Source organism: Lampris incognitus, chromosome 10, assembly GCF_029633865.1.
Source record: "Lampris incognitus isolate fLamInc1 chromosome 10, fLamInc1.hap2, whole genome shotgun sequence".
Taxonomy (NCBI): domain Eukaryota; kingdom Metazoa; phylum Chordata; class Actinopteri; order Lampriformes; family Lampridae; genus Lampris; species Lampris incognitus.
Window position 1 is genome coordinate 13932671 of NC_079220.1, and position 25030 is coordinate 13957700.

At 45.1% G+C, this 25030-nt stretch overlaps 1 protein-coding gene across 1 annotated transcript in view; it reads right to left on the bottom strand.

Moving 5' to 3' along the window:
- Positions 1–25030, bottom strand: part of tnrc18 (trinucleotide repeat containing 18) — a 69160-nt gene that overhangs the window by 12604 nt on the left and 31526 nt on the right. The window contains 16 exon segments of the mRNA XM_056287506.1: positions 151–267; positions 963–1071; positions 1352–1427; positions 2483–2600; positions 3473–3614; positions 4723–4857; positions 5486–5949; positions 7097–7276; positions 11249–11461; positions 12805–13123; positions 13220–13409; positions 13665–13775; positions 13992–14125; positions 14253–14398; positions 19111–20118; positions 20758–21166. Of these exon segments, the coding sequence (XP_056143481.1) occupies positions 151–267; positions 963–1071; positions 1352–1427; positions 2483–2600; positions 3473–3614; positions 4723–4857; positions 5486–5949; positions 7097–7276; positions 11249–11461; positions 12805–13123; positions 13220–13409; positions 13665–13775; positions 13992–14125; positions 14253–14398; positions 19111–20118; positions 20758–21166 (3871 nt within the window).

Sequence of the window (25030 nt, forward strand, 5' to 3'; positions counted from 1 at the left end):
CACATTGTGATACAGGAGTAGGTACTGCTGATGTAGTTAAACTTAACTTTATGAAAACCTGACTTTAAACTCAGCTTTCAGTTTGTGTGGACTTTAAGACTGGAGTGTGAGTGTGTGTGTGTGTGTGTGTGTGTTTGTGTCTGTGCTCACAGTGGATCTTGTAGTCCGGGGGAAGCAGTCGGATGTGGGAGAGGGGGATGCGTCCCGTGTCTCCATCGTCAAACTCCACCGTGATGAGGTCGTCATTTTCGTCAAAGTCTGAACTTCCTGTCAGAAATTAACAAAAAATAAATGAATAAACACCAGTTACAGGCCAAACAAAGCTGTACGACATATACACGTATGAAAAAAAAAAGGACAGGAAGAAATATTCAGATCAGTTTTACTGTATAAATAAATGTATGAATCCTGAGTAACACCACCTGTGATATTAGGGGGTCAGCGAGGTCAGACCCCCGGCTAGCTTCATTCCCGACTGGTAAGATGTGAGAAGGGGGGACAACGCTCCTCTGGATAAGCAGTCTATGACTGATGTGAGACTGTGAATTATGGTTAACATTTATTGAACCTGACTGAATTTCAGTTGTTTAGCTAAAAATAATTTACAGCCCCCGAAATACCAGCAGTTTAATGATAAACCGTGACGGCTACGAGTAAAGCGCAATGAAAACCGGCTTTTTGGGAGCATTTAGTGTGATTTTTTTTTTTCAAACCACGTGTCAATGAAGGCCATCTGTATCCAGGTTTTTATTCCAACCGAACACTAAAATGATCAGCTCCCTCGCTCTGATTGATGATGTGTTAATTAGTGAAATTAGCTGCATAGTGATTGGCTGGAAAGGAGATTTGCATACACATGGCCCTCTGTGGCAAACGGTTCGAGACCATTGATTCCCAGTGTCAAGAGGGGAGGGGGAAATTCAGTTTGGGGTGTGTGTGTGTGTGTTTGTGTGGTGCTGTACCATTAACAACGGTGCCAGGATAAAGACAGCGGTACTGCTGGCTCCAGTAGGCGGCGATGCGGCAGCCCTCAGGGAGATAGCGCGCTGACGGGGGCTTCACGTCAATGATCTATGCACACAAAATAAACGAAACACAAATGTCAACATAATATTACAAACTCACTCGCACACAAACGCACACAGACCCGTGCATTATTACTCAGACCGAGAGACAAACTATCATGTACACACGCACACAAACACAATAATGTCACTTTTCCAAATGCCGGAAGACATTTGTGTTTTATGCGGAGTATTCAGGCGTGAGCAGATGCAAACAGGTAGTGTGTGCATGCACGTGCACACACACACACACACGTACAATAAGTAGCGCAATCCATTATACTCACAGCTTCTTGCAGAAGTTGTTCTAGGCAGTAGATGTGCGGACGGTTACCTCTCTCCCCCTCCACCACCACGCTGTATCTATAAGGGTCACACAAGGTTGAAACATGGCATAAGGGCAGAGGTCAACAGTTCTGGGGTCAAAGTGAAAAAAATGAGTTGTTTTATTAGACAGGCTGTCAGACATATATTCAAAAGAACGATACTTTTTTCTTTGGAATCCACCCCCCCTTTTTTTCCCCCTCCCCAACTGCATCTGGCCAATTACCCCACTCTTCTGAGCCATCCCGGTCGCTGCTCCACCCCTTCTGCCGATCCAGGGAGGGGGTGGAGCCCCTCGCACAGGCACCCCGACCGACCAGAGGAGGCGCTAGTGCAGCGACCAGGACACATACCCACATCCGGCTTCCCACCCACAGACACGGCCTGTCTGTAGGGATGCCCGATCAAGCCGGAGATGACATGGGGATTTGAACCGGCGATCCCTGTGTTGGTAGGCAACAGAATAGACCGCTACGCTACCCGGACGCCCAGAATGATACTTTAAACTGATTCCATGTTCTGCTAAAGGGATTTCTGTGAATGACCATGCCAGTAAAAACCGGAACCATCTTTGTGTCCCGATCTCGTTTTGAGGACTATGTGTTTGTTGCTTGTCTGATTCAGATGACAGATGAATTCTGGCTTATTCCACCATCCACACTTACTTAAGCCACTCTGGATACAGGCAAAATGGCAGGCATTAAATATACATGTTAATATTTTATATGAAAAATGTTTTTTTTTTAAGATTTTTTTTTTTGTGCATTTTTCACCTTTAGTTGATAGTGACAGTAGAGAGACAGGAAAGCCAGGGAGAGGGGATGACATGCAGCAAAGGCCCCGGGCCAGATTCAGACCCAGGCTGCTGTGTTAAGGACTCGGCCTTGTGTGGTACGCGCTCTACCAGGTGAGCCACCAGGGCGCCCCCACAACTAATGATCCTCAACTGGGTTTGCATTATAATATATTCCATCTACACTGCAGTATATAAATGTGTTCATGACAGACGGCCCAGCCTGGGTGTGTGGCTGTGTTAACAGTCCCCATGTTCATTTGTTACGTTTGTTTGTGTACGTCTATTTGTGTGAACTTACATGTCAGGGGAGTGTACAGTGTTGACATGCCCAGCATACAGTAGTTGGTCATCCATGGGTATCAAAACCCTGAGTCCATCTACCAGAGAGTCCTTATCCAACACACACTGCACCGGAGCTGGAGAAACATCAGCACAACACAACACGTTGTCCACATATGAATAAAGACTTAATCAAACACTCAGGTGTTGTCCATCAAACACAGCACGGAGGCTGTAGATCAATACAAGCCATGTCAATACACTGATCAATAGGTGGGCCAATATTTCATCAGAGTCAATCAATAAAATTGTAGGGGGGTGCACATACAAGGGTTGTGTTACCATCATTCACCGAATTCTAAAAGCACTGATGGATAATTGCAACCGCCATCTGAACAGAATCAACATAAAGAACTGGCATTTTTTGCTTCACGTAAGTCAAGAGGAAACGCTCGAATAATATTCAGAATCAGAATCAGGTTTATTGGCCATGTCGGTTTGCACATACGTGGACACTACAACACAACAATCTTCACACATATACACATATACACAAGGATTGACTTGTACAGGTGAAATAAGAGGTGTTAAAGTGCAATGGTGCGGAGAATATATCAGAGATGCTGATTTGAACCGATTCCTGTCAATGAAGGTGCGTACACACTGGAAAGGAGCAACTAACACATGGCAAAACTTATGCAAATGAGAAGCGAATATCGCCAGTCAAGTCATGTGACATAGCAACATCCACACATGGAAATTTGTCCCTCTACTTGGGATGTTTATTCTGCTCATAGATGTTACTAGGCCAGGAGTAGGTGCCACAATTCAGCTATACCCACCTGACACCATGTCAACATTTGTAAACACGAAAACAAATATCACGGGTAAAAATAGACCATGAGGGAATCTTCACGACCCTGTCCGTCACGGTGACGGATCATGATTGATTATTATAGTGGAAACCCCGGCGGACATGAAGCACCCCTCGGTGTGTGTTTGTACTGACCAGGTGTGGAGGAGCGCTCTGAAAGGCTGCTGCTGCGCGGCGGGAGGAGCTCATCTTCACTGAAGCTGCTATCCTGATTGGGCTCGAAGTCTTCATCTGCCGCCATACTCTCCATCAGCCGGCTCACTGCTCCCCTTGATGGCTACATGAAAAAAAAAACACACACCCAGGGTTTATTCTATAAATGCTTAAGATCCAGCCCCCCCCCTTTTCTCCCCAATTGTATCCGGCCTGTTACCCCACTCTTCCGAGTCGTCCCAGTCGCTGCTCCACCCCCTCTGCCGATCCGGGTAGGGCTGCAGACTACCACATGCCTCCTCCGATACATGTGGAGTCGCCAGCTGCTTCTTTTCACCTGACAGTGTGGAGTTTCGCCGGGGGGGACGTAGCACGTGGGAGGATCATGCTATTCCCCCCAGTTCCCCCTCCCCCCCGAACAGGCGCCCTGATCGACCACAGGAGGTGCTAGCACAGCGACCAGGATACATACCCACATCTGGCTTCCCACCCGCACACACTGCCAACTGTAACTGTAGGGACGCCCGACCAAGCCGGAGGTAACACGGGGATTCGAACCGGCGATACCCATGTTGGCAGGTGTAGACCGCTATGCTACTTGGATGCCCTTTGCTTCACATCCATTATTGGGGGTTAAAAAATGACAGCATGGAAATCATTGGTAAAATATTTCAAAAACAAATTTTTCTGTTCTCAATAACAAAACTGTATTACTGACAAATATCTTAACATGTTAACAAATATTCAAATACTAGTTACTTTTAAACAAGTTTAACAGTAACTAATAATGTGTTTTGCTGCCAGGTTTGTGATGGTAACAGTAGTCTTTTAACTTTTCCATACAGTATGATTTGTGAGGGAAACACTTCATATACAAAATTACAGTGAAATCCACACAAGCCATGTACACAACAGGGTCACACAACTGCCTTCACATGAACAGCGCCTGCCATTGTCCTAAGTAAATAACCCCCCCCCAACGTAAAACATATCTGCGGCGGCCAATCACAATATTGAGCACACCATATCTAAAAGAAGAGAGAAGAATACCTCCAAGTTCACGCCATGCAAGTAACTAAATGAGTAAAAAATAGTAATGATATCTTGACAGCGCTTATGGGACTGCATATGCTTTCTGCTGCTACACGTATGTTACCCATCTCAGTCTGACGAGTTTTGCTGAGATCATGACCTTGAATTTGCATGAAGAAATGATCTATTGTCCAACTAACCTCTCTGGGCTTGGCCTTGGTTTTGGATTGGCTCTTACGTGCCGGGCTGAGACTTAGAGCCACAGGGCTGTCTGTGATTGGACTAGATAAAGTGGGCGGGCTCAGAGGCAGAGGAGAGTCCTTCAGCTTCTTTTTCTGTTAGAACACACACCCGCGCACGCACGCACACCCACACACCCACCCACACGCACACACACACGCACACACACACACACAGACAGTTATAACATCCCTGTGAATGCTGACTCCACTGGTCAATTTACATATTCATAACTTCAAATGTGCGAGTGAATATTCACTCATGCACATGCGCCACACACACACACACACACACACACACACACACACACACACACACACACACACACACACACACACACACACCAAGGGTGGGATACTGCCAGGCGGCCTGCAGTTGTCCTTTCTTGTCAACAACATGGCACAGACAGCAGGGGTTTGCCGCAGTGACTGAAGTACTAAGAAACCCTGCTGTAACTCTGACACACACACACACACACACACACACACACACACACACACACACACTGACACACACATACACACACACAAGGGAACAGATAGGTGTCAAGGGAGACAAAAAGATAAGAGGCAGCCAGAGTCTGAATGAAAAGGAGAGGTGTGAACCACTAACAGATGAGGAGTGGAAGATGAGCAAAGAGAGGGGGGGAGAAAAAGGACTCCTTTTTTCTATCTTTGTTGTGGCTCAGTCAGTGAGTAACAACCAGATGAATTATTGACGTACTTTCACCAGGTCTTTTCCCTCCCTGCTGTGTGGAGTGGTTTTGGGTCTGGAGACAGGCTTTGGGGTAAGCGGCTGGGAAGAGCCGGAGGGGGAGCTCTGACTGGTGGAGGAGGAGGCCGGCGGGGAGCTCTGATTGGCCGAGGCGGTGGCGTCATGAAGGAAAATCCTCTCGCTGCGCCGCCGATTCCACCCTTCCTCCTCGCTAAATCCTCCGAACCCGGAGCTGGTGCCGAGGTCAAAGCTCAATCGCCGCGGCGAACGGGACAGGGAGCACGGCTTGGACAGAGGTTTACGTTTGACTGGCTGGGGTTCGTCTCGCTTGGTGGGGCTGGACTGGTCTACCCGCCGGCTCGCGGGGGGCAACAGGGGGAGTTCTGGGGCAGAGCGTTTGCCATGCAGCAAGGAGGGGTACTTCCTCAGCCTTAGGTCAGAACCAGAGTCCGACCACTCGCACTCCGATGACCCTAATGGAGGAGAGGAAGGGGAAATACGTTATATGACACTCTTTCTATACCTCCATTTCTCTCTCTCACACACACACACACACACACACCTTTTATTCTGCACTCGTGAGGGGTCATTCACTACATTCTTGCCCTAGAGCCTAACCCCAGCCATCACAACTACACGCCTAACTTTAACATAAATCTACCTCCAACCTTAACCCTACACCCAAGTCCTAACCCTAAAATAGACCCCGAAAGAAATGAGCAATGGCCAAAATGTCTCCATTCTTGTGGCTAAAAACTCAAATTGGTCCACTCATATAACCATACATGTACCCACACAGGACGTACACATGACAAAAAACACAGTAACAAAATAATGCAGTGGGTTCTAGTCTCAGATCAATATCCCTGCCAATGAGAGTATTGATCCATGTGAAGCTAATAAATAATTCAAGAACATATCTTTTTTGCACCTGGGCATGGCAATTAGAAATGAATGAATGTTTCATTATGAATCAGCATGTCACAGTCCTGCACAAATGCCCATACCTTACATTCACAGTCACATTAGGGCTTTGTGAAAGATTTGTAAAATAGGTTGTGCCGTGTTAAGGTCTGCCTATGAAGTTTGTTCGAACTGTGGTGTTTTGTGTGTAAAAAGACTACAAATTAAGAATTTACACCCTGGCAAGTGTTTCGTTTCCCTGCCCAGTTAAGTATAAAAATGAAATCTTCAGTATCATGGAGGGCAGCAGCCACCCAGCCAGCACATGGTTTGTTCTCCCTCCTTCCCTCAGCACCATGCCAGAGCTCCAACCAGCCACCTCATCTGATTACTCATTTACTGTTTTTGTTATTTATGATTTCCTTGTATTTACATTTATGGGCTGAGAGAGCCAGGGCATATGGATTTCATTGCACTGGAAGGTACATGGTACTTTCCTGACCAAGCCGGCGGTAACACGGGGATTCGAACCGGCGTTCCCCATGTTGGTAGGCAACGGAACAGACTGCTATGCAACCCGGACGCCCTGGTACATGGTACTTTTATATGTATATGAATATAAAGTGAACTTGACTTAACCAAACTCGGTAAACCATTTCATCCACTGCCATGCAAATAAGCCTTATTATATTGTGTGCTGTTTAGGCATTTGTTTACCCAGAGTGCTTTGCCTGCTGTGGGGCTTGCTGTCATGGAGAAGGGTCAACGGAGTGGATTTCACAGGGAGGGCACTCGCTGCAAACCTCGCAAGCAATCCCAATCCACTCTCCTCACAGTCACTGCCCTCTGACTCCGACTCTTCTTCCTCCTCCTCCTCCTCATCTTCCTCCGAAGTTTCTGCGTTTCACAGAGAGAGATCTTGTCACTTCAGCTCTGTGACACAGGTGACTGCACCAAAAGTAAGCACCAGGCCCTAGGGTTGGCTGACCTCCTATTGTTTCTATTGACTCTGGACACAAATGCTCTATCTGGTACTTTCACAGAAGAAACAAAGAGAGGCATGATGAGCGGCTCAAGACATTCCCATAGCACGAAGCTAAATATAAAGGTGGAGTCCATCCTTGGGACTTTATGGCTGGGTATGTGTTGCGAGATAACAGCTCCTGCAGCACGAGCTTTCTAAAACAGTAGATTTTTGTCAGTGTGGAAAAACAAAATCACACACGTCTGGGCACTTAAAATACGTCTAGATGTAAAGATAACAGCTGGGTTATGACGAAAGACGAGCGCGACGATACAGGGAAGACAGAGAAATTGTCCAAACCACTGCAACCTGCCTTTCATAATATAACGCTGTGTTAGCAAATTACAGCAGGAAAAATTGGGCTGAACACATGCATGTGAACTGCACTCACAACACACACACACACACACACAAGCAGCTGCTGAAGCTATCAGAGCAGAAACATTGACGCAGACATAATTTATTATTAAAAACTCTTCAGCTGAATGTGACAGAGAGAGAGCGAGAGAGAGAAAGAAATGGGAGCAAGAAACCAAGAACTAAAACACTCAGAGAACCCATTTTATCAATGTTCTCTCCCTGTGTAGTGAGCATGACCGACATACAGGACACCAGTGGGCAGGCGGACACACACACACACACACACACACACACACACACACACACAGGTAGCAGCGGCAGTAGCATATTGTTGGTTAGCTATGTATTTTTGGTAGTTAGCGGTTAGCTCCATGGCAGCAGACGAACACTGAGAGCACCTCCTCCATGGTTAGGACGTTAACATTAGCAGTGGAGACACCGTAAAAGGTTTCACCTCTTTCAAGGCCTGCCCACTAAAGATCCTACATCGGCCTAACCCTGGAGCAATATTCAAGCATAACAAACGCTGACTGCATTTAATATTTTACAATCAAGTCATGAAAAAGCTTGCTTCTCAGGAGCTGTGGATGATCCTTTCTCTAGTTTGTCAGTAAAGGTGTCAAATGTGTTCGCTAATTTCAATTTTTGTGAAAGTATATGTAATCATTTGACAGAAGCTTTACAGAGAAAACCAAATCCAAATCATTCTCTTCAGTAGGTCTGAATGTAGGACTTGCAATTACTTATACAGCATATATTCTTACAGATAAAATGTGAATCTTAATAACTTTTTCCTTCCTCTAAACAAGACAAGCTCTAAAAGAGCCATCATTGAAATTGCACATAAATCTGGTGACAGTTTATCAAGGGTACTAAGCGAAAGCCTCTTAGTACCAGAGGTACAAGAAGAAAACTAACATATGTGGTCCTTATCTAGGACTGAGTTTCCATGTACTTTCTTATACTGTGTATCCACATACATGTTAGCTGTTGCAGACAGACATACAACAGGCAGACAGACAGGCACTGAGTGGACAGCCCTGTAAGGCCCCTTAGAATTGCCCATTTCGGGCCTGAATAATCATTTGAATTCACTGACCAAGTTGGACAGCAAAATTCATCTGTGAATTTCACAAACCAGGAACATTAGGTCTGTTTTGGGTAGGGGGTGTAGGCATGACTTGTAGTCATGGTTATACCCCCTACCCAAGAGCCTTTCACACCTGAGAACCCCCGACATAAGAGGGTTTTAGATGTTTCAATTTGAGCAAACAAAACAGAAGATCAGGCAAACATTGTATTTAAAAGAAAAATCAAAAACTAAAATGAATTTTAGTTGTAATTTAGCAAAGGATTCCATGTTAGCGGTCAATAAAGAATAGAGGGAGGGGCACTTCCTACTTACATAGCAGGTGACAGGGGTGTGGCCTCAGGCAGGGCGGGGCAGTGCAGCGCTGAGGGTACAGCCTAGCCATAGCATGGCCTGGCCTTAGCATAGCCTAGCTTAAGCAAAGGTTTAGCCGCAGCGTAGACTAGCTGTAGCGAGGCAGCATAGGCTCAAGGCTGCGCTAGTCCTTGCCAAGCTTCTGTAATGTGTGGCAGCAGCAGAGCAAGCACAAGGAACAGGCTGAGAGACACTCAAAGCATTATGGGTAGGACAGGGGTCAGAGGTGAGAGGTGAAAAGGTCAGTTGACAGAGAGGCTGAGATGCTAAGGAGATAGCTGAGAGCAACATAAAAGGGAAAAGGGTTATTTGAAGGTTTAGTAAAACGGAAGGAGGAGCCCTATTGTGCAAATATCCCAACCAGCCAAAAAGAACACTGGAACTCTAATGGCTCCAATAAAGATGTGCAATGATGTGTTTCACCAAAGGCATCACAAAACCAGACGTCACTACATATTTATCCTGATGCAACTAACTCAAATCAATGCATAAATACAGCAACTAAGTTTCATTACACTTTTTTACATATGAAATTGACAAGAAAAAATATATATTCTGTCCAATCATATTCCCTTCTGAAGTTGTTAATGTTTGAATCCTTATTTCCAAATGTAGACTTGAGGCTAAACTAAGTGTGCTTCAACCAAAGTGTAGAGGAGAAAAAAAGGGATATTTGACAAACAGAGCAGTCTAGGGATGTGTGAGATGCAGTAGCAGCTAGGGATGTCCCGATCCGATCATTGTTGAGATCGGATCGGGCTTGGTATCGAGGCCGATCAAGGCATTTTTTTTTAACTGATCGGTATCGGCTATATTGAGTATGAACCTAAGCCCGATCCTTTGTTTTACATCAGCTGTCACGCAGGTGTTGTAAACGGAGAGCACAATTTGTGGCAGGACGCAGCAGCATACTCTGGCATGCCTGTGGCTAAAATGTCAATAGTGAGGAACTGGAAAACAAAAGCAGTCCAACATCCACTTGCAATATCTGCAATGAAAGCAATTCGCGAGGCAGTATTAACAGAGCTGTGTTCAGACTACCAATTTGATACGGCACCTAAAAATAAACACTGAATGGAATACAGCGAGTTCACTCAGGTAACTCAGGCAAAGGCTGAATATGCTATTACACCACTACAATGCTGCACTAAGCGGAACTGATGAGAAGCTATTTATAAAGACATCTTTTAGTTTGTTTACTTGGTTATTTTGTTAAGAAAAGAAAAAAAATGGAAACCAAAGATGCACTGAGTGGAATTACTTGGTTATTTAAAAAAAAATATGACGGGTACTTTGTTATTTAAAAATAAATAAAAAACATAAAAACATTAAGAAACAGCTTGGATGCAGGCATTTTTTTTTCTTAATGCATTGCTGAGCTATTCAATTGTCAAGCATATACATTGGATTGATTTTAATAACTTTAATGTACTTGAAGTGTGCATGTGCAATTGTATTATCTAGGAAAATACGAGCATTGGATCGGGACTTGGTATTGGCAGATACTCAATATTAAATAACTCCGATCGGGAGCAAAAAAAAAAAAAAAAACTTGATCGGGACATCCCTAGTGGCAGCTGGACGTACTAACAGAGACAGACAGACAGATGAAGCAGACACAAGGACCACAGCGCTTTGCTTTCTGTACCAATCAAGTCGATACCTTTAATAAAGCTTATAGGCACCAAACTGCAATACAACTTTATATGAAAAAACTTTACATAAAATTCACACAAGTTCAATGTACAAATGCTACAAAAACTCTTTGCAAGCCAGGCAAAAAACAATATAGAAAAAGGAAAACTCAAAACAAAAAGCAAAACGGCAACTTTGCAGAGATGCCAGCAGCAAGAGGTAGGATCGTCAAGCTAATGCTCATTCTAAAAAAAGGCTGCTTTAGCCAGTCAGGCAATGACATAACACGTAACAATGCCCAGCACCTTATTGCCTGACTCAACCAGCTAGGGGTGTGGTTTGTAAACAGGAAGTGTGGTCTGTAAACAGCAAGTGTGGTCAGTAACCAGGGGGTGTGGTCAGTAACCTTGGTCGAAGGAGTCGTCAGAGGAGCTAAGGCCCGCCTCCTCGAGCAGCAGGGATAAGTGCTTGTGTTTCTTCTTCTGAGACTTCTGATTGGACAGTAGGGTAGTCGGTGATGACGCAGAGCGCCTCTTCCTAGTCAGCTTGCCATGAGAACGTGTTCCTGAGAGAGGGGGCCAGCCCCCTCGTGCAGAGTCTTCCTCTTCAGAGTCAGAGTCTAATACAAAAAGAGAGTACAGTCAACCGCTCAACTCATCAAGATGAAATTGACAGCAACTGGCCACAAGGAAAGATCCTGTTTGATCTCAATAGGTTTATTAGCATATAGCAGCGGTGGCTAACCATGTGCCATGGACAGCCATGTGTATGCAGGTTTTCATTCCAACCTGACTCCACACCAGGTGATTTTACTGATACATTCTTCCTCTTTGGTTGAAGGGTTGCTAATCAGTGAAATCACTTGGTGTGGAGTCCGGCTGGAATGAAAACCTGCATACACGTGGCTCTCCATGGCACATGGTTAGCCACCCCTGGCATGTAGAATAAGAGAGTGCTCTGTGTTGAACAACAATTATCACATATGGATAAAAACTGTTGACTGAGTAAAGCTCAAAACCGTACCTGACAAACCAAATCACGGACCAAGTGGGTTTGATGCTTTTCATCAACAGACCAATGAGAAGGGCCGTCCCAAAATGTCACACTAAACTGACAACTTTAAAGCTACAATCTCCAAGATCGCTTGTTTTTGTTTAACTTACTGACACCTATGGACAGCACTGGGATTCCAAGTGGTGTTTGAGCACTCTGCATCCCAGAAACTCTACGTAAATGAAAAAGCCCCCAGTGCTATTATGTCAGCGTCTTCTCTGCCACCAAACAAATAAAACAACCTGGGTTTTAGCCATTAATACAGTATCAGAGATTGTTCTGCCAGATCTGCTTGTTGGCCACAGGAACTCTGCTTTCTCTTCAAACTCCCCCCTAACAGTCTTCTTCTTCTGCATTCTCATGCTATGCTGAGAATATAAAACGCTACGGCCCTTGGCATTTTTCCTGGAAAAGTCCTATCTGACAATAACCATTAACAAGAGCAACTACAAATACGATTGCAATTTGAATATTCCTGGATTTGCTCTTAAATACATCAGTGATAAAAAGTATCAGAAATTGCATTTGTTTGCACATGAATCTTCCGGATTGTAGTCATAACCAACATGCAAGAATTCAGGCCATCCATCATATAAAAGCTTCACATGAAGAACCAAGTTAGTTCAAGTTGTCACGTTGCTTAGTGAAACTCTGATCTGGTGTTAGTATCACTGCAAAGTGGAAAACTATAATTGTCGTACAATCAGTACAGAAATGTTTTTAAAATGAAGAACTTGAGCTAAATAAACAACCAACACACTGAGTTTTCATGTTGAACGCAACCTGGAAACACACATACACCAAAGTCTTGGATGATTATAACGCTGAGATTCACAGTCTTCTAATAATGAGATTTAAATACATAAGCTCATTAAACAAATGTCAGATTATTTGTCATCGATTACTTACTGTTTGAGCAGCTGCTAAGCTCTGATCTCATGGGAGAGAATGCAGAAACCTTCTTCTGACCTTTCATCTTTTGGCTGGTCTCCGAGGTTGGTGCCTTGGTAGCCGTCTTGTGTTTCACTCCTTTGGTGTTTGAGGAGTGGATGACTCGCTCCTTCCCCTGACCTTCCACACACTTGCCCTTCGACCGTTCCACCTTTTGGTCAGAGGTGAATTTACGGGACGTACTGAGTGTGCCCAGATGCGAGAGCGAAAGAGCTCTGTTGAGGTCTGAGGCTAGCTGTTCTTGCTCACACACACGGCCACGCTTCGCCTTCAACACCTGAGAACACCGCAAACAATTGTTAACTGATTAGCATGATACAAAGCCTTATATTGATGAGGGGATTTTTCACAAACACACTTTAGCGAAGCCTACCTCAAAAGCATGACTGGTGGATGGCTCTTGGTCATTCCAAGTCTTCTTCTTCTTCTTTTTCTTCTTCTTCATCATCTTCACTCCCCCACTTACTCCTTCCAGTTCTTCCTCTTCTCTGGATAGCCGGAACCTTTTCCTCTGCCCTTCCCCAGCCTCAGAGTCCTCAGAGTACTGCACTGTCCTACCCAGCCTGTGACATCAGTTTTAGCATTGTGATGCAGTTCACGCTCTTAAAAAGTTGATCATCAAAAAAGTGCCATGAAAAACACTCCAAGACAAACCCATCAAGTACATGCATGATACGTGTAGGTCTGTACAGCACACACTAAAACACTCAAAACTACAGAAAAATTGCATAAAAGACCGACACAAACACAGGCACGTAGTATTAAACATACAACAGCACAAATGACACATCAATTTGTGCTCATTGGTGTTCACTCACTTTCCAGGCCTGCCATCCAGTTTAATGGGCGTGGCCGAGTGTTTCCTCTTCCTTGGTCTGCCCCGCCCCCGTCTTGTCAAACTCCGCCTCTCATCCTCCTGCTGCCGCTCACTGGCACAATGCATTGTTGTTAGCGAACGGTTTGTGTGTGTGTGTGTGTGTGTGTGTGTGTGTGTGTGTGTGAGTGTGTGTGTGAGTGTGTGTGTGCGCGGGCGCTGGTTCATGTGGTTGGATGGTAGTCAGAAAATTATGGCAGGTGTGTTTTGAAGGTGTAATAAAGTAGGAATTTAGAGACTATATTTGTGCCATGTTGTGCAAGTTACTCACTGCCTGTCTCTGCGTCTCTGCAGTTTGCTCAGCTCTCTCTGCTTGTTCTTGTAAGTCTTCTGAAGCTCAGCTAGACGAACACGATAGTCTACCTCCACTGCATCCAACACATCCATAGACACTTTACTGTAAAACTAGGGATACACAAAAACATAGATGAGTGAGTCTGATATAAATAGAAATGAACAAGAAGGAGCAAAAGAAAACAAGAACATGAAGGGAAAAAGATTGAGTCCTCGTGGAATTAAAAGGTCCTCTTACTGGCTCCTCCTTCCTCTGTCTCCAGCTGTATTTCTTGCTGGGGTCCAGGTGTCTGGGCAGGTCGATGTGGGACTGTTTCTCTATGGCTTCCAACAGGATCTGCCTGCTTGCTTCCAGAAGACAATCCAGACCACCCAGCGCTATGTCTAGATGGGATGCAGTAGAAATATCATAAGCGGAATGAGAAGACATCAAGAAGCATCAAGTAAAAAAAAAAAAAGCGAAAACAAAACAGGAATCACTGGGGGTGCAGCATTGGGGAGGGACTTGAGTCTTCCTTAAGATATCAATGGGAACAGGTTTTAGGGTTACCAAACAGGGTGAGTCACACAACTTTGTGATATCATGACTATCAGTCTGGTGTGCGTCCTATAAATGCATAATGCATAGTAAAACTTTCTTGTACTATAGCAGTAGTAGATAGCACAACTTTCTTATCTGTCTACTATCTTGTTAGGCCAATGGTAACATTGATGGTAGCAAGTGCTGGTTGACAACACTGCTGCAATAGTGGCTCACTATTCAGCAACGTAATCAATTCGTCAGTCTGTTTGACTTGTTGAGTGACAACCGATTTTTATGCATGTGGTTAGCCTGGCATGCGCTGAAATGATTAAATCTATTCGAACAGTTAACATGGAAACCCATTCGGCCATGTTAATGTGCAAAGTCTGTGTGCTGTTCAGAGGCTCTGATTCATTCCCACGTGGTAATAATGGAAATGATAATGTAAGGTGCAGGAAAATAACTTCATAGCTTCTGGTGACCATTCCACTGCTGTCGACAATCCATTATCTGCATACCGACTAAGGTCTGTCACTGGTCTGCTTAATGTCAGTAGTCTCAAACGGCCCATGTCAAATAGTTTTGTGATACACGTGTGAATAAGTTAATCGTTGTAAATCACATTTCAGTGGCCTTACGCATACGAAATAGATAGCACTTGTACAGAAAACGGCTTGTGTTCTATTGTGACAGATGTCTGAAATTCACATTTGACCAGAAATGTAAAGCGCTTGAGTGGCTGTTGCAGCTAGAAAAACGCTATATAAAATGCAACTTGATTGACTGATAGTGCTAAATAATACAGAAATTCAATGAAATTAGCCATTAAAAGAATTGAACTGTGTGCGCATATTAAAACTAAAACTCTGGCAACTTCACATATTCATCCATCCATCCATTACCCAAGCCACTTATCCCAACCAGGGTCGCGGGATGCTGGAGCCACCCTGTACAGGCTGCCAGTCCATCACAAGGCCGACACGCACACATTCACACCTATGGACAATTTAGTATGGCCGATTCACCTGACCTACATGTCTTTGGACTGTGGGAAGAAACCGGAGCACCCAGAGGAAACCCACGCTGACACAGGGAGAACATGCAAACTCCACACAGAGGATGACCCGGGACAACCCCCAAGGTTGGACTACTCCGGGGATGGAACCCAGGACCTTCTTGCTGTGAGTCGACAGCGCTAACCACTGTGCCCCTGTGACGCCCTTCACATATACCATGAACCACCAAACCATACCTGATTAAAATTAAGACAATAGCAGTTTAACTACTTGTGCAATTAAAGGCCCTTTCAGATACAACGCAACAATGGCACCACTGCGCTCCGAAACCCGTTATTTCCAAAGGCTTGCGCCACGCCGCGACAACTTTTCGCTGTGTTGAGCAAAGTGTGGGCGCAGGGGGTCCACAAAATAATTTGCCAAAAATTATAAAATTGTGCTGTATCAGTGGCCCAGTGGTTAGTCAACAAAACACCGAGCTAGTTGAAGAATCACAGAGCTAAGCTAGTTATGCTAGCTGGAAAAAGAAGACGAAACGGACCGAAAATCACATCGAAGCATTTGAAGGTTTACAGCGGTACCGTGAGTATTACTCCAGCAGAACAAAGCTTTACCTGGACCAGGTCTGATGCTCTCTCATGATTCTACTAGCCTACCGACAACGCTAACTTTAGCCAAAGGAGAATGGTGAAAGTAAATTTCCACACGGTATTCCCGTTCAGAATGTCATTGCGTTATTAGCAAGGAATCCTACACCTCATGTAACTCTTTTCACAAGTGTTTGTGAAGATTCACACGTGAAACGATATGGCAGATGACAAATGTGGCTACACTGTTAGCCAAAAAGGGCCCTGTAGAAGAGAAAGTAAAGCGCTTGAAAGGCGGACGAAAGAGAAAGTTGGCGCAGTTAACCAAGGAAAAGAATGCGATCGAAAAATTGAAGCAAGACGAATGTAATGTTGACATCATCACAGAGGAAGCTCTGTTGATGTTTACAAGCTTATTAGAGAGTATGAACGGCTTAATTAAGAATTGTGTGAGCTGTTAGCCGAAGACGAAAGGAAAGATGATCAGGATGTGTATGAAAACAGACATACTGAATTGAAGCTTTATATACAAAAAACCAATAGATGGATCACACAGGTTAAAAAGGGCTCAAGATAGTATACAGGAAGACGATGTTAGACCGCGTGATAGTGTCTCTGAAGCTAGTTCTGTTATGGGTCGTTCATCATAGGTATCTAACACTAGTTCAGCTCGGCTGAGACTTAAGGCAGAACGTGAAGCACTGGTAGCAAAAGCAGCGGCTTTGAAAAAGAATGAGGCAATGGAGCAACTGGAGACTGAAACTGCAATTGCCGCTTCAGATGCAAGGTTAAACGTGTATGGAGAATTTGAAGAGGCTCAAGATTCTATGGACGATTACTGGGTGGCACGGTGACCCAGTGGTTAGCGCTGTTGCCTCACAGCAAGTAGGGCCTGAGTTCAAACCTCGGGGTTGTCCAACCTTGGGGGTCATCCCAGGTCATCCTCTATGTGGCGTTTGCATGTTCTCCCCGTGTCTGCGGTGGTTTTTCTTGGGGTGCTCTGGTTTCCCCCACAATCAAAAGAAACATGCATGTTAGGGTTTATACTCCCGTCTGTGCCCTTGAACCAAGGCAATGGGAAAAGAACCGGAGTTGGTCCCCAGGCACAGCATGAAGGCGGCAGCTACATGAAGGCGGCACCTAGCTACAAAGATCATAGCTAGGATGGGTTAATTTGCAGTAACTGAACTTTAATGTGCAATGGAAAAAAAACCCCCACAAGGTTGCATTGCCATGTCGCATTGCCACTGGTACAATGAGGCATTTATTTTAATCATGTTTAAACAAATTGTACCCATCTGTTGGTGGGCCACATAGCCATGTGTAGAGAAAAAAAAAATAGACAAGCCGCGTAAAAATAGAGATCAGCAGCGCGATGCCCACAGGCACACACGGCTTTACTGGTCAGTGTAACAGCTTTAGTTCAGTCGACTACAGGACAGACTTGATGTCGTCTGCAATCAGGTGGGGAAAAAAATATGTGCACATATCAGCATCGGCAACCAGCCAAAATGAGTTGGAAAATATCGGCATTTCGGATATTGGCAAAAATCCAATATCATGCATCCCTAGTTACAATTATGAGAGGGTCCTTTGAAAAGTTTCTCCCCTGTAAGGGGTCTCTGGCCCCAAAAATTTTGAGAACCCCTGGCTTATATGATAAACATATCTTAGATTTGTTATATGGTTTACAAAGTGTTCCCCTCATAGCATGGGACAAATGTAACTGCTGGCAACAACAAAATAACAAGCTTCTCCATCTAAAAGTTCTGAAAAGTTCCACGGGAAGTTTTGAAAATTCCTTTGTCCTCCATGACTTCCCCGAACACCCTCTGCTTCCCCCACATTACTCACTCAGCTGTCACTTCTCTCATCTCTTTTTAAAGCCGAGGACGCACTAAATGACGAAATGCTTGATTTTAGCAATGTTTTGGCCATCGCAGCTGATTTTTAAGACCAAATAAAGTTGTCTGGGCAAAAATAGGTCAGGTCACCATAGAGTTGGTAAATGTTATCTTGCAGTGTGTGTTGATTTAGGATTCACATTTTTAGCCTCCTGCACGATATTGGAAGAAAAAAAAAATCGCATTGTGTTACTTTCCCCCCCCTGCAATATGAATTGCGAAATGAAAAAATACAGGAATTTTCACCAGATGACTTCAATAGCTCTATTTGGAAAGAATTAATCATTCTAAGGTGATTGGGGCGATTCTGTAGGGGAGTTTTTTGGGAAATTGTGAGAAGTGTGCTGCCTTTTCTCGCCATTCATATGGGAAGAGGAGGAGATGGATCCAGACAGATGACGCGGAGTGAAGGCCAAGAACAGTCACACGTGGACCGGCTGACGTAATCCGAATCCGCATGTACGCAACATCCACCCGCCACTCGTTCGAACAAATTATTTTCTACGATTTAGAGACCTGCAACATGTTGGAGGTACCAGTTTTATGGCTATCACTTACATACAGTGCTTCGCAGCGGTTGCATATGACCTACCCAGCACTCGACTCATCATGGTTAAGTATTTCACTTAATCGATATATCGTGCAGCCCTACATACTCCCAATTGAGTCTCAGACCAGTTGGAGCTGCAACGATTATATAATAATAATAATGGATTACATTTATATAGCGCTTTAGCTAGACACCCAAAGTGCTTTTATCAAACATGTTGATTTTTACAACTCAAATCTAGACAAATCTTAATTAACATGCTCTTGTAGTGTGAGCTTGTCAACCACAAAAGCTGTTAAATGTGTGTGCCTCCAAGACTGGTAAGACTACAAATCTGCAAATTTAAGTATGTGGTATACAAGTTATGTAGTCTGTCTGGGACCTAATATGCCATTCCTCAAATCTTCCTCCCCCATTCATTCCAACTTTCACACCCTTCTTCCTCTCCCTTGTCGTTTTCTCTGTTTATCGCTTTAAAATCTTCACATTTTGTTATTCTCCCTCATTCCCACTCACTTTGCTCCTGGCCGATGCGGTCCATCTCCAGCTGGGCCATGTGGCTGAGCAGGGCCATCCCTTCCAAAGCCAAAACTTCCAGAGGCTCGGCACAGCCACCCCTCTCCAGGAAAGGGCTTTCCGTCTGGGCTAAAAGTGTCAGGGCAGGTGGAGGCCTGGAAGTGATGGGGCTTGCCTGAGGCATCTCGCTGGCTGTCACCAAAGCAAGTAATCCTGCCATTGGATCCTCAGCGATGAGGGTCAGTGGCAGATGTGAGGAGGAAGGGGGGGCAGGGTAAAGGGGAGATTCAGGGCCATTTTCTTTCTCACCAGGAGTGTGGGTGTTTATGAGTGTGTCAGGCTGTTGGACCTCACACACAACACTGCTGGTTTGCTCTGGTAGTGCACACATCTGAGCCACTGTGGCTTCCTGTCTGTCTGCACTCATGATGACACACGATGGATAGTGCGTTTTCTCAGTCTCTTCGGCGACCTCTACTTTGGGCTCCGTTTCCAGGGCAGGACCCGGGAGAGGATATGGTACCTGACAGGGGTACGATGATGCCTCCATTTTAATTTCCCCTCCTTCTTTCTGTTCCTCATTTGCATCTTCTAATGTCCCAGCTTGTTGGGGCTGACGACTTGGAACGTGCAAAGACAGAGGCTGTGCTTGCTGGGTTACCTCCTCATCTCTCTCCATCTTCTGAGTGACTAAGATGGGGCTACAGCTCCGGTGAAGTGGCCCAAGAGATGATGGAGTCCTACCCAGCTTGGTTTGCTCCAGGTCTGGTTCTTGTTTAAGAGCAGGTCCCGATTCGGTAGGCTCTAGGCCCCGGGGCTTGACATCTGCATCCTGTGGCCTGGAATGGAGGTGGACTGCGGGGAGGGGGGCACCTGTGGCCGGAGAGTGTGTGCGGTGAGATGGGACAGGTTCTGTGCTAGCCCCTGTGGGAGGTGGAAGGTTGTAGGAGGGAAATGCGGAGCTGAACGGACCGGTGATGGACTGATAAGGGTAACCTGGAGGGAGGTCTAGAAAAGGAGAATCAAGTCAGGTTAGTTTCAATGACAGACTACAGTGTTCAACATACTTCAGTCGAACTAGTTCGTACAACTGATTGTCCAACCGCATCATAATTAAGTCATCAGAAGTTCTTTTATTGCCATGTGCATTACATGTAATAGGAAATTAGTGTTTCATACTGTAATTCATACTTTTTCCAAACGACTAAAGCCGGTAGTGGGGGAAGAAGTTGTCTGGCATAAAGAGGGGTGGGATTATAAACAGGAAGTCTTTAATCCGGATGCAAAGAAGCATACAAATGTGGATAAAGATGAACACAAGAGTTTTTTCTTTTAAGTGGTGAGCAGTCAACACGTTGGTGGAAGTAGCTGTTTGAAGATTGAAACAATAGATTTGCAGACCATTTGAAACTCCACCCACTTTCACAGCCAAGCACATCTGATCAATCATTGCAGAAAGTGGGGGTCGCCTTTGGAATGTCAATTTCGAAAAAGTTACAACACTTTGGATGCAGACGCCCCCCAAATCTGCACATCCAAAAGAAGCTTTCTGACATTATTTGATGCTTTCAGATGTTTTGAATGGCACATCATTTGAAGCATGCAGCAGCCTTAGGTGACACACCTGAGAGATTTCCACACACTCACCTGGGTAGATGCCCTGAAAGGAGGCCGTGGCCTGCTTTTGCCCCTCCGTCTGCTCTCTCCTCTCCACCTCCAAATCCTCTGTCGCCTCCTGTTTGGGCCGGCGTGGCGAGGAGGGGGGAGGAGAGGCTGAGCGGGGGGAAGGTGGGTGAGGCAGGGGTGTTGGGGGGTGAGACAACACTCTCTGTGCCCCCTCCTCTGACTTGAGAGTGGTTACAGGAGAGGAGAGTGGTGGCATGGGGGTAAGGGAGGAGGTGGAAGGGGTCGGCGAGCGAGAGGGACGGGGAAGTTTGCGGGGGTGTAGGATGGGGGAGGGGGAGGAGATAGAAGACGGATGGGGCTTTGGTTCAGAGTTCCTTTTGTCGGCTTTCTCCTCTAGCTCGGGCCTGTGTTCGCTGGCCTTTAAACGCTCCTGAAACACAGATAGGAGAAAATTGTATATACATTCATATGTAATGCCTTATATATTAAATACAGTGCAAATAACAAAATATTAGTAGTTATCACCACTAAATTTTCCTCAATTTTGAAATAAACACAGGTAGAGTATTTTCTGATATTGACCCTAGTGGAGTTCCTCTCACATTCAACAGTAAACAGATGAAGGAAAACATGACAGTAAATCATGTAGCTACTTTCATACGCTACCAAAACTATACTGCCTTGTATCAAAGCTGAGTTAGTATGTTCCGGATTGAAAACTACCAATAAAACACCACTGTTTTACAAAGGCAGGAAAGATTAACCATGTTTCCATCCAGATGGCAACTGGACGTAAAGCTAACTTTGGAAAAATGGACGTCCATGTTATGTTCAAAGAAGTCTGTTTTAAATGTTCAAACGATCTCTGCAGGAACAGAACCGACTACTCTGTAAAAAAAAAAAATTCCAAGAGAAAACTGGAAATTGACAAGCCTTGCTTGTTGTTGGAAAACTATGATAAATCCATTTTCGGCGCCATTTACCACTTGATCTCCTCACCAACACGTGTGCTTTTGTACTTGAGGTGGGAGCGAAAACTTGTTCCAAGGTTTTTACAACTTGACATTTTGTATGAAAATGGCTTGTCAGCAATGTGGCTACAACCAGTAAGAGACCATTGACACTTGTCTTTCCTGATCGTAACTTGACCGGTGATCGTTTGAGGAGCTGTTTTGATTGGGGATGTCTTCACAGATCAACTGGTTACATATACTTGCTTTTTAAAAAGACAACAGCCTTTTGCATCCATGAGCCATTTGTATGCGCCATTTAGTAGAGAACCACAAATTATTCCATTATATTTAACATGATAATACTTCTGTAAATATCCTAATAAAAAATTATACTCCTGGGATACACTCAAGGCCTACTTAAGGGGCACATTATATCTTACACGAAAGGACTGAAAAAGAAATACTGTGCTGAGCTTGATTCTCTTGAGTCTGAAATTCAAGCACTTGAATCAACATCTCACAGAATACTAAGTACAGACTCAAATGGAGGGCATCTGGGTAGCGTAGCGTTCTGTTCCGTTGCCTACCAACACAGGCATTGCCGGTTCGAATCCCTGCGTTACTTCCGGCTTGGTTGGGTGTCCCAACAGACACAATTAGCCGTGTCTGCGGGTGGGAAGCCGGATGTGGGTATGCGTCCTGGTCGCTGCACTAGTGCGTCCTCTGGTCAGTCGGGGCGCCTGTTCGGGGGGGGGGGGACTGGGGGGGAATAGCGTATCCTCCCACGCACTATGTCCCCCTAGTGAAACTCCTCACTGTCAGGTGAAAAGAAGCGGCTGGCGACTCCGCATGTATTGGAGGACGCATGTGGTAGTCTGCAGCCCTCCTCGGATCAGCAGAGGGGGTGGAGCAGCGACCAGGATCGCACGGAAGAGTGGGGTAATTGGCCGGGTATGATTGGGGAGAAAAGTGGGGGGGTGGGGGGATAAGAGACTATAAGCTAAGAGAAAAGGCTAGTGAAGTGCTGGCATGGCAGTTAAAAACAAAAGAAAGTAAGAGGACAGTTAATGGAATTGAAGTAACCACTGGTATAATCTCTAATAACCCCACTGAAATGAATGATGCTTTTAAGAAATTTCAGAGTGACTTGTATACTGCTCAATGAAGTGGTGACATGTCAGCAATAGATTCTTTTCTTTCCTCACTTAAATCTTCCATGTTTATCTGACAAAGACAATGTATTCATGAGTAAACCATTTTCAATATCTAAAAATAACTACTACTACTACTTTTGGCTGCTCCCATTAGGGGTCGCCACAGCGGATCATCCGTTTCCATTTCTTCCTGTCCTCTGCATCTTCCTCTGTCATACCAGCCACCTGCATGTCCTCCCTCACCACATCCATAAACCCCCTCTTTGGCCTTCCTCTTTTCTCTTCCCTGGCAGCTCCATATTCAGCATCCTTCTCCCAATATGCCCAGCATCTCTCCTCCACACATATCCAAGCCATCTCAATCTTGCCTCTCTTGCTTTGTCTCCAAAACGTCCAACCTGAGCGGTCCCTCTAATATAATCGTTCCTAAACCTGTCCTTCTTCATCACTCCCAATGAAAATCTTAGCATCTTTAACGCCACCTCCAGCGCCACCTCCTGTCTTTTTGTCAGTGCCACTGTCTCTAAACCATATAACATAGCTGGTCACACAACCATCTTGTAAACCTTCCCTTTAACTCTTGCTGGGACCCTTCTGTCACAAGTCACTCCTGACACTCTTCTCCACCCACTCCACCCTGCCTGCACTCTTCTTCATCTCTCCTCTGCACTCCCCGTTATTTTGGACAGTTGACCCCAAGTATTTAAACTCATACGCCTTCCGTCACCTCTACTACTTGCATTCTCACCATCCACTGTCCTCTCTCTCATTCACGCATGGGTCTTCTCTATACTTCTCAGTCAACATTCTCAAAGAAAACATCGCTTCTGTGGTGCTCTTTCGTGGCATGAAACCATACTGCTGCTTACTAATCGTCACCTCCCCTCTTAACCTAGCTTCTATTACTCTTTCCCATATCTTCAGGCTGTGGCTGATCAACTTTATACCTCTGTAGCTGCTGCAGTTCTACACATCGCCCTTATTCTTGAAAATCAGTACCAGTATGCTTCTTCTCCACTCCTCAGGCATCCTCTCACTTTCCAAGATTGTGTTAAACAATCTAGTTAAAAACGCCACTGCCATCTCTCCTAAACATCTCCATGACTCCACAGGTATGTCATCAGGATCAACTGCCTTTCCACTCTTGATAGCTGCCTTCACTCTTCCTCCTTGCTAATCCACCGCACTTCCTGATTCACTATCCCCACATCATCCAACCTTCTCTTTCTCTCTCATTTTCTTCATTCATCAGCCCCTCAAAGTACTCCTTCCACCTTCTCAACACACTCTCCTCACTTGTCAGCACATTTCCATCTCTATCCTTGATCGTCCTAACCTGCTGCACATCCTTCCCAGCTCTGTCCAGCCAATCGGTACAAGTCCTTTTCTCCTTCCTTAGCGTCTAATCTCTCATACAACTCACCGTACGCCTTTTCCTTTGCCCCCTCTCTCTTCACTTAACGCTGCATCTCTGTACTCCTGTCTACTTTCTTCATCTCTCTGACTATCCCACTTCTTTGCCAACCTCTTCCACTGTATACTTTCCTGTACTTCCTCATTCCACCAGTAAGTCTCCTTGTCTTCCTTCCTCTGTCCTGATGACACAACATATCTGAAAAGTAACTGAAAAGAATATCTGAAAGTAACTGAAGCTATTAAATTGTTACCATAAAATAAATCTTCCGGGGAGGATGCCCCCCCCCTCAAGTTTTAAAAGGAATTTAAGGATATCCTAATGCCATTCTTAATGGAAGTCATCAAATTAGCTAGGGAAGAAACCCCAACTCCCTTTATCTCCCCAATTGAATCCGACTAATTACCCTATCCTTCCAAGCTCCTGGTCTCTGCTCTACCCCCTCTGCTGGTCCCAGGAGGGCTGCAGACTACCACATATCTCCTCTGATATACGTGAAGTCGCCAGCTGCTTCTTTTCACCTGACAGTGGAGAATTTCATCAGGGGGACGTAGCGCGTGGGAGGATCACGCTATTCCCCCCAGTTTCCCCCTCCCCCCAAAACAGGCACCCCAACCAACCAGAGGAGGCACTAGTACAGCAACCAGGACAAACACCCACATCTGGCTTCCCACCCGCAGACACAGCCAACTGTGTCTTGGACACCTGACCAAGCTGGAAGTAACACGGGGATTCGAACCAGCAATCCCCATGTTGGTAGGCAAAGGAATAAG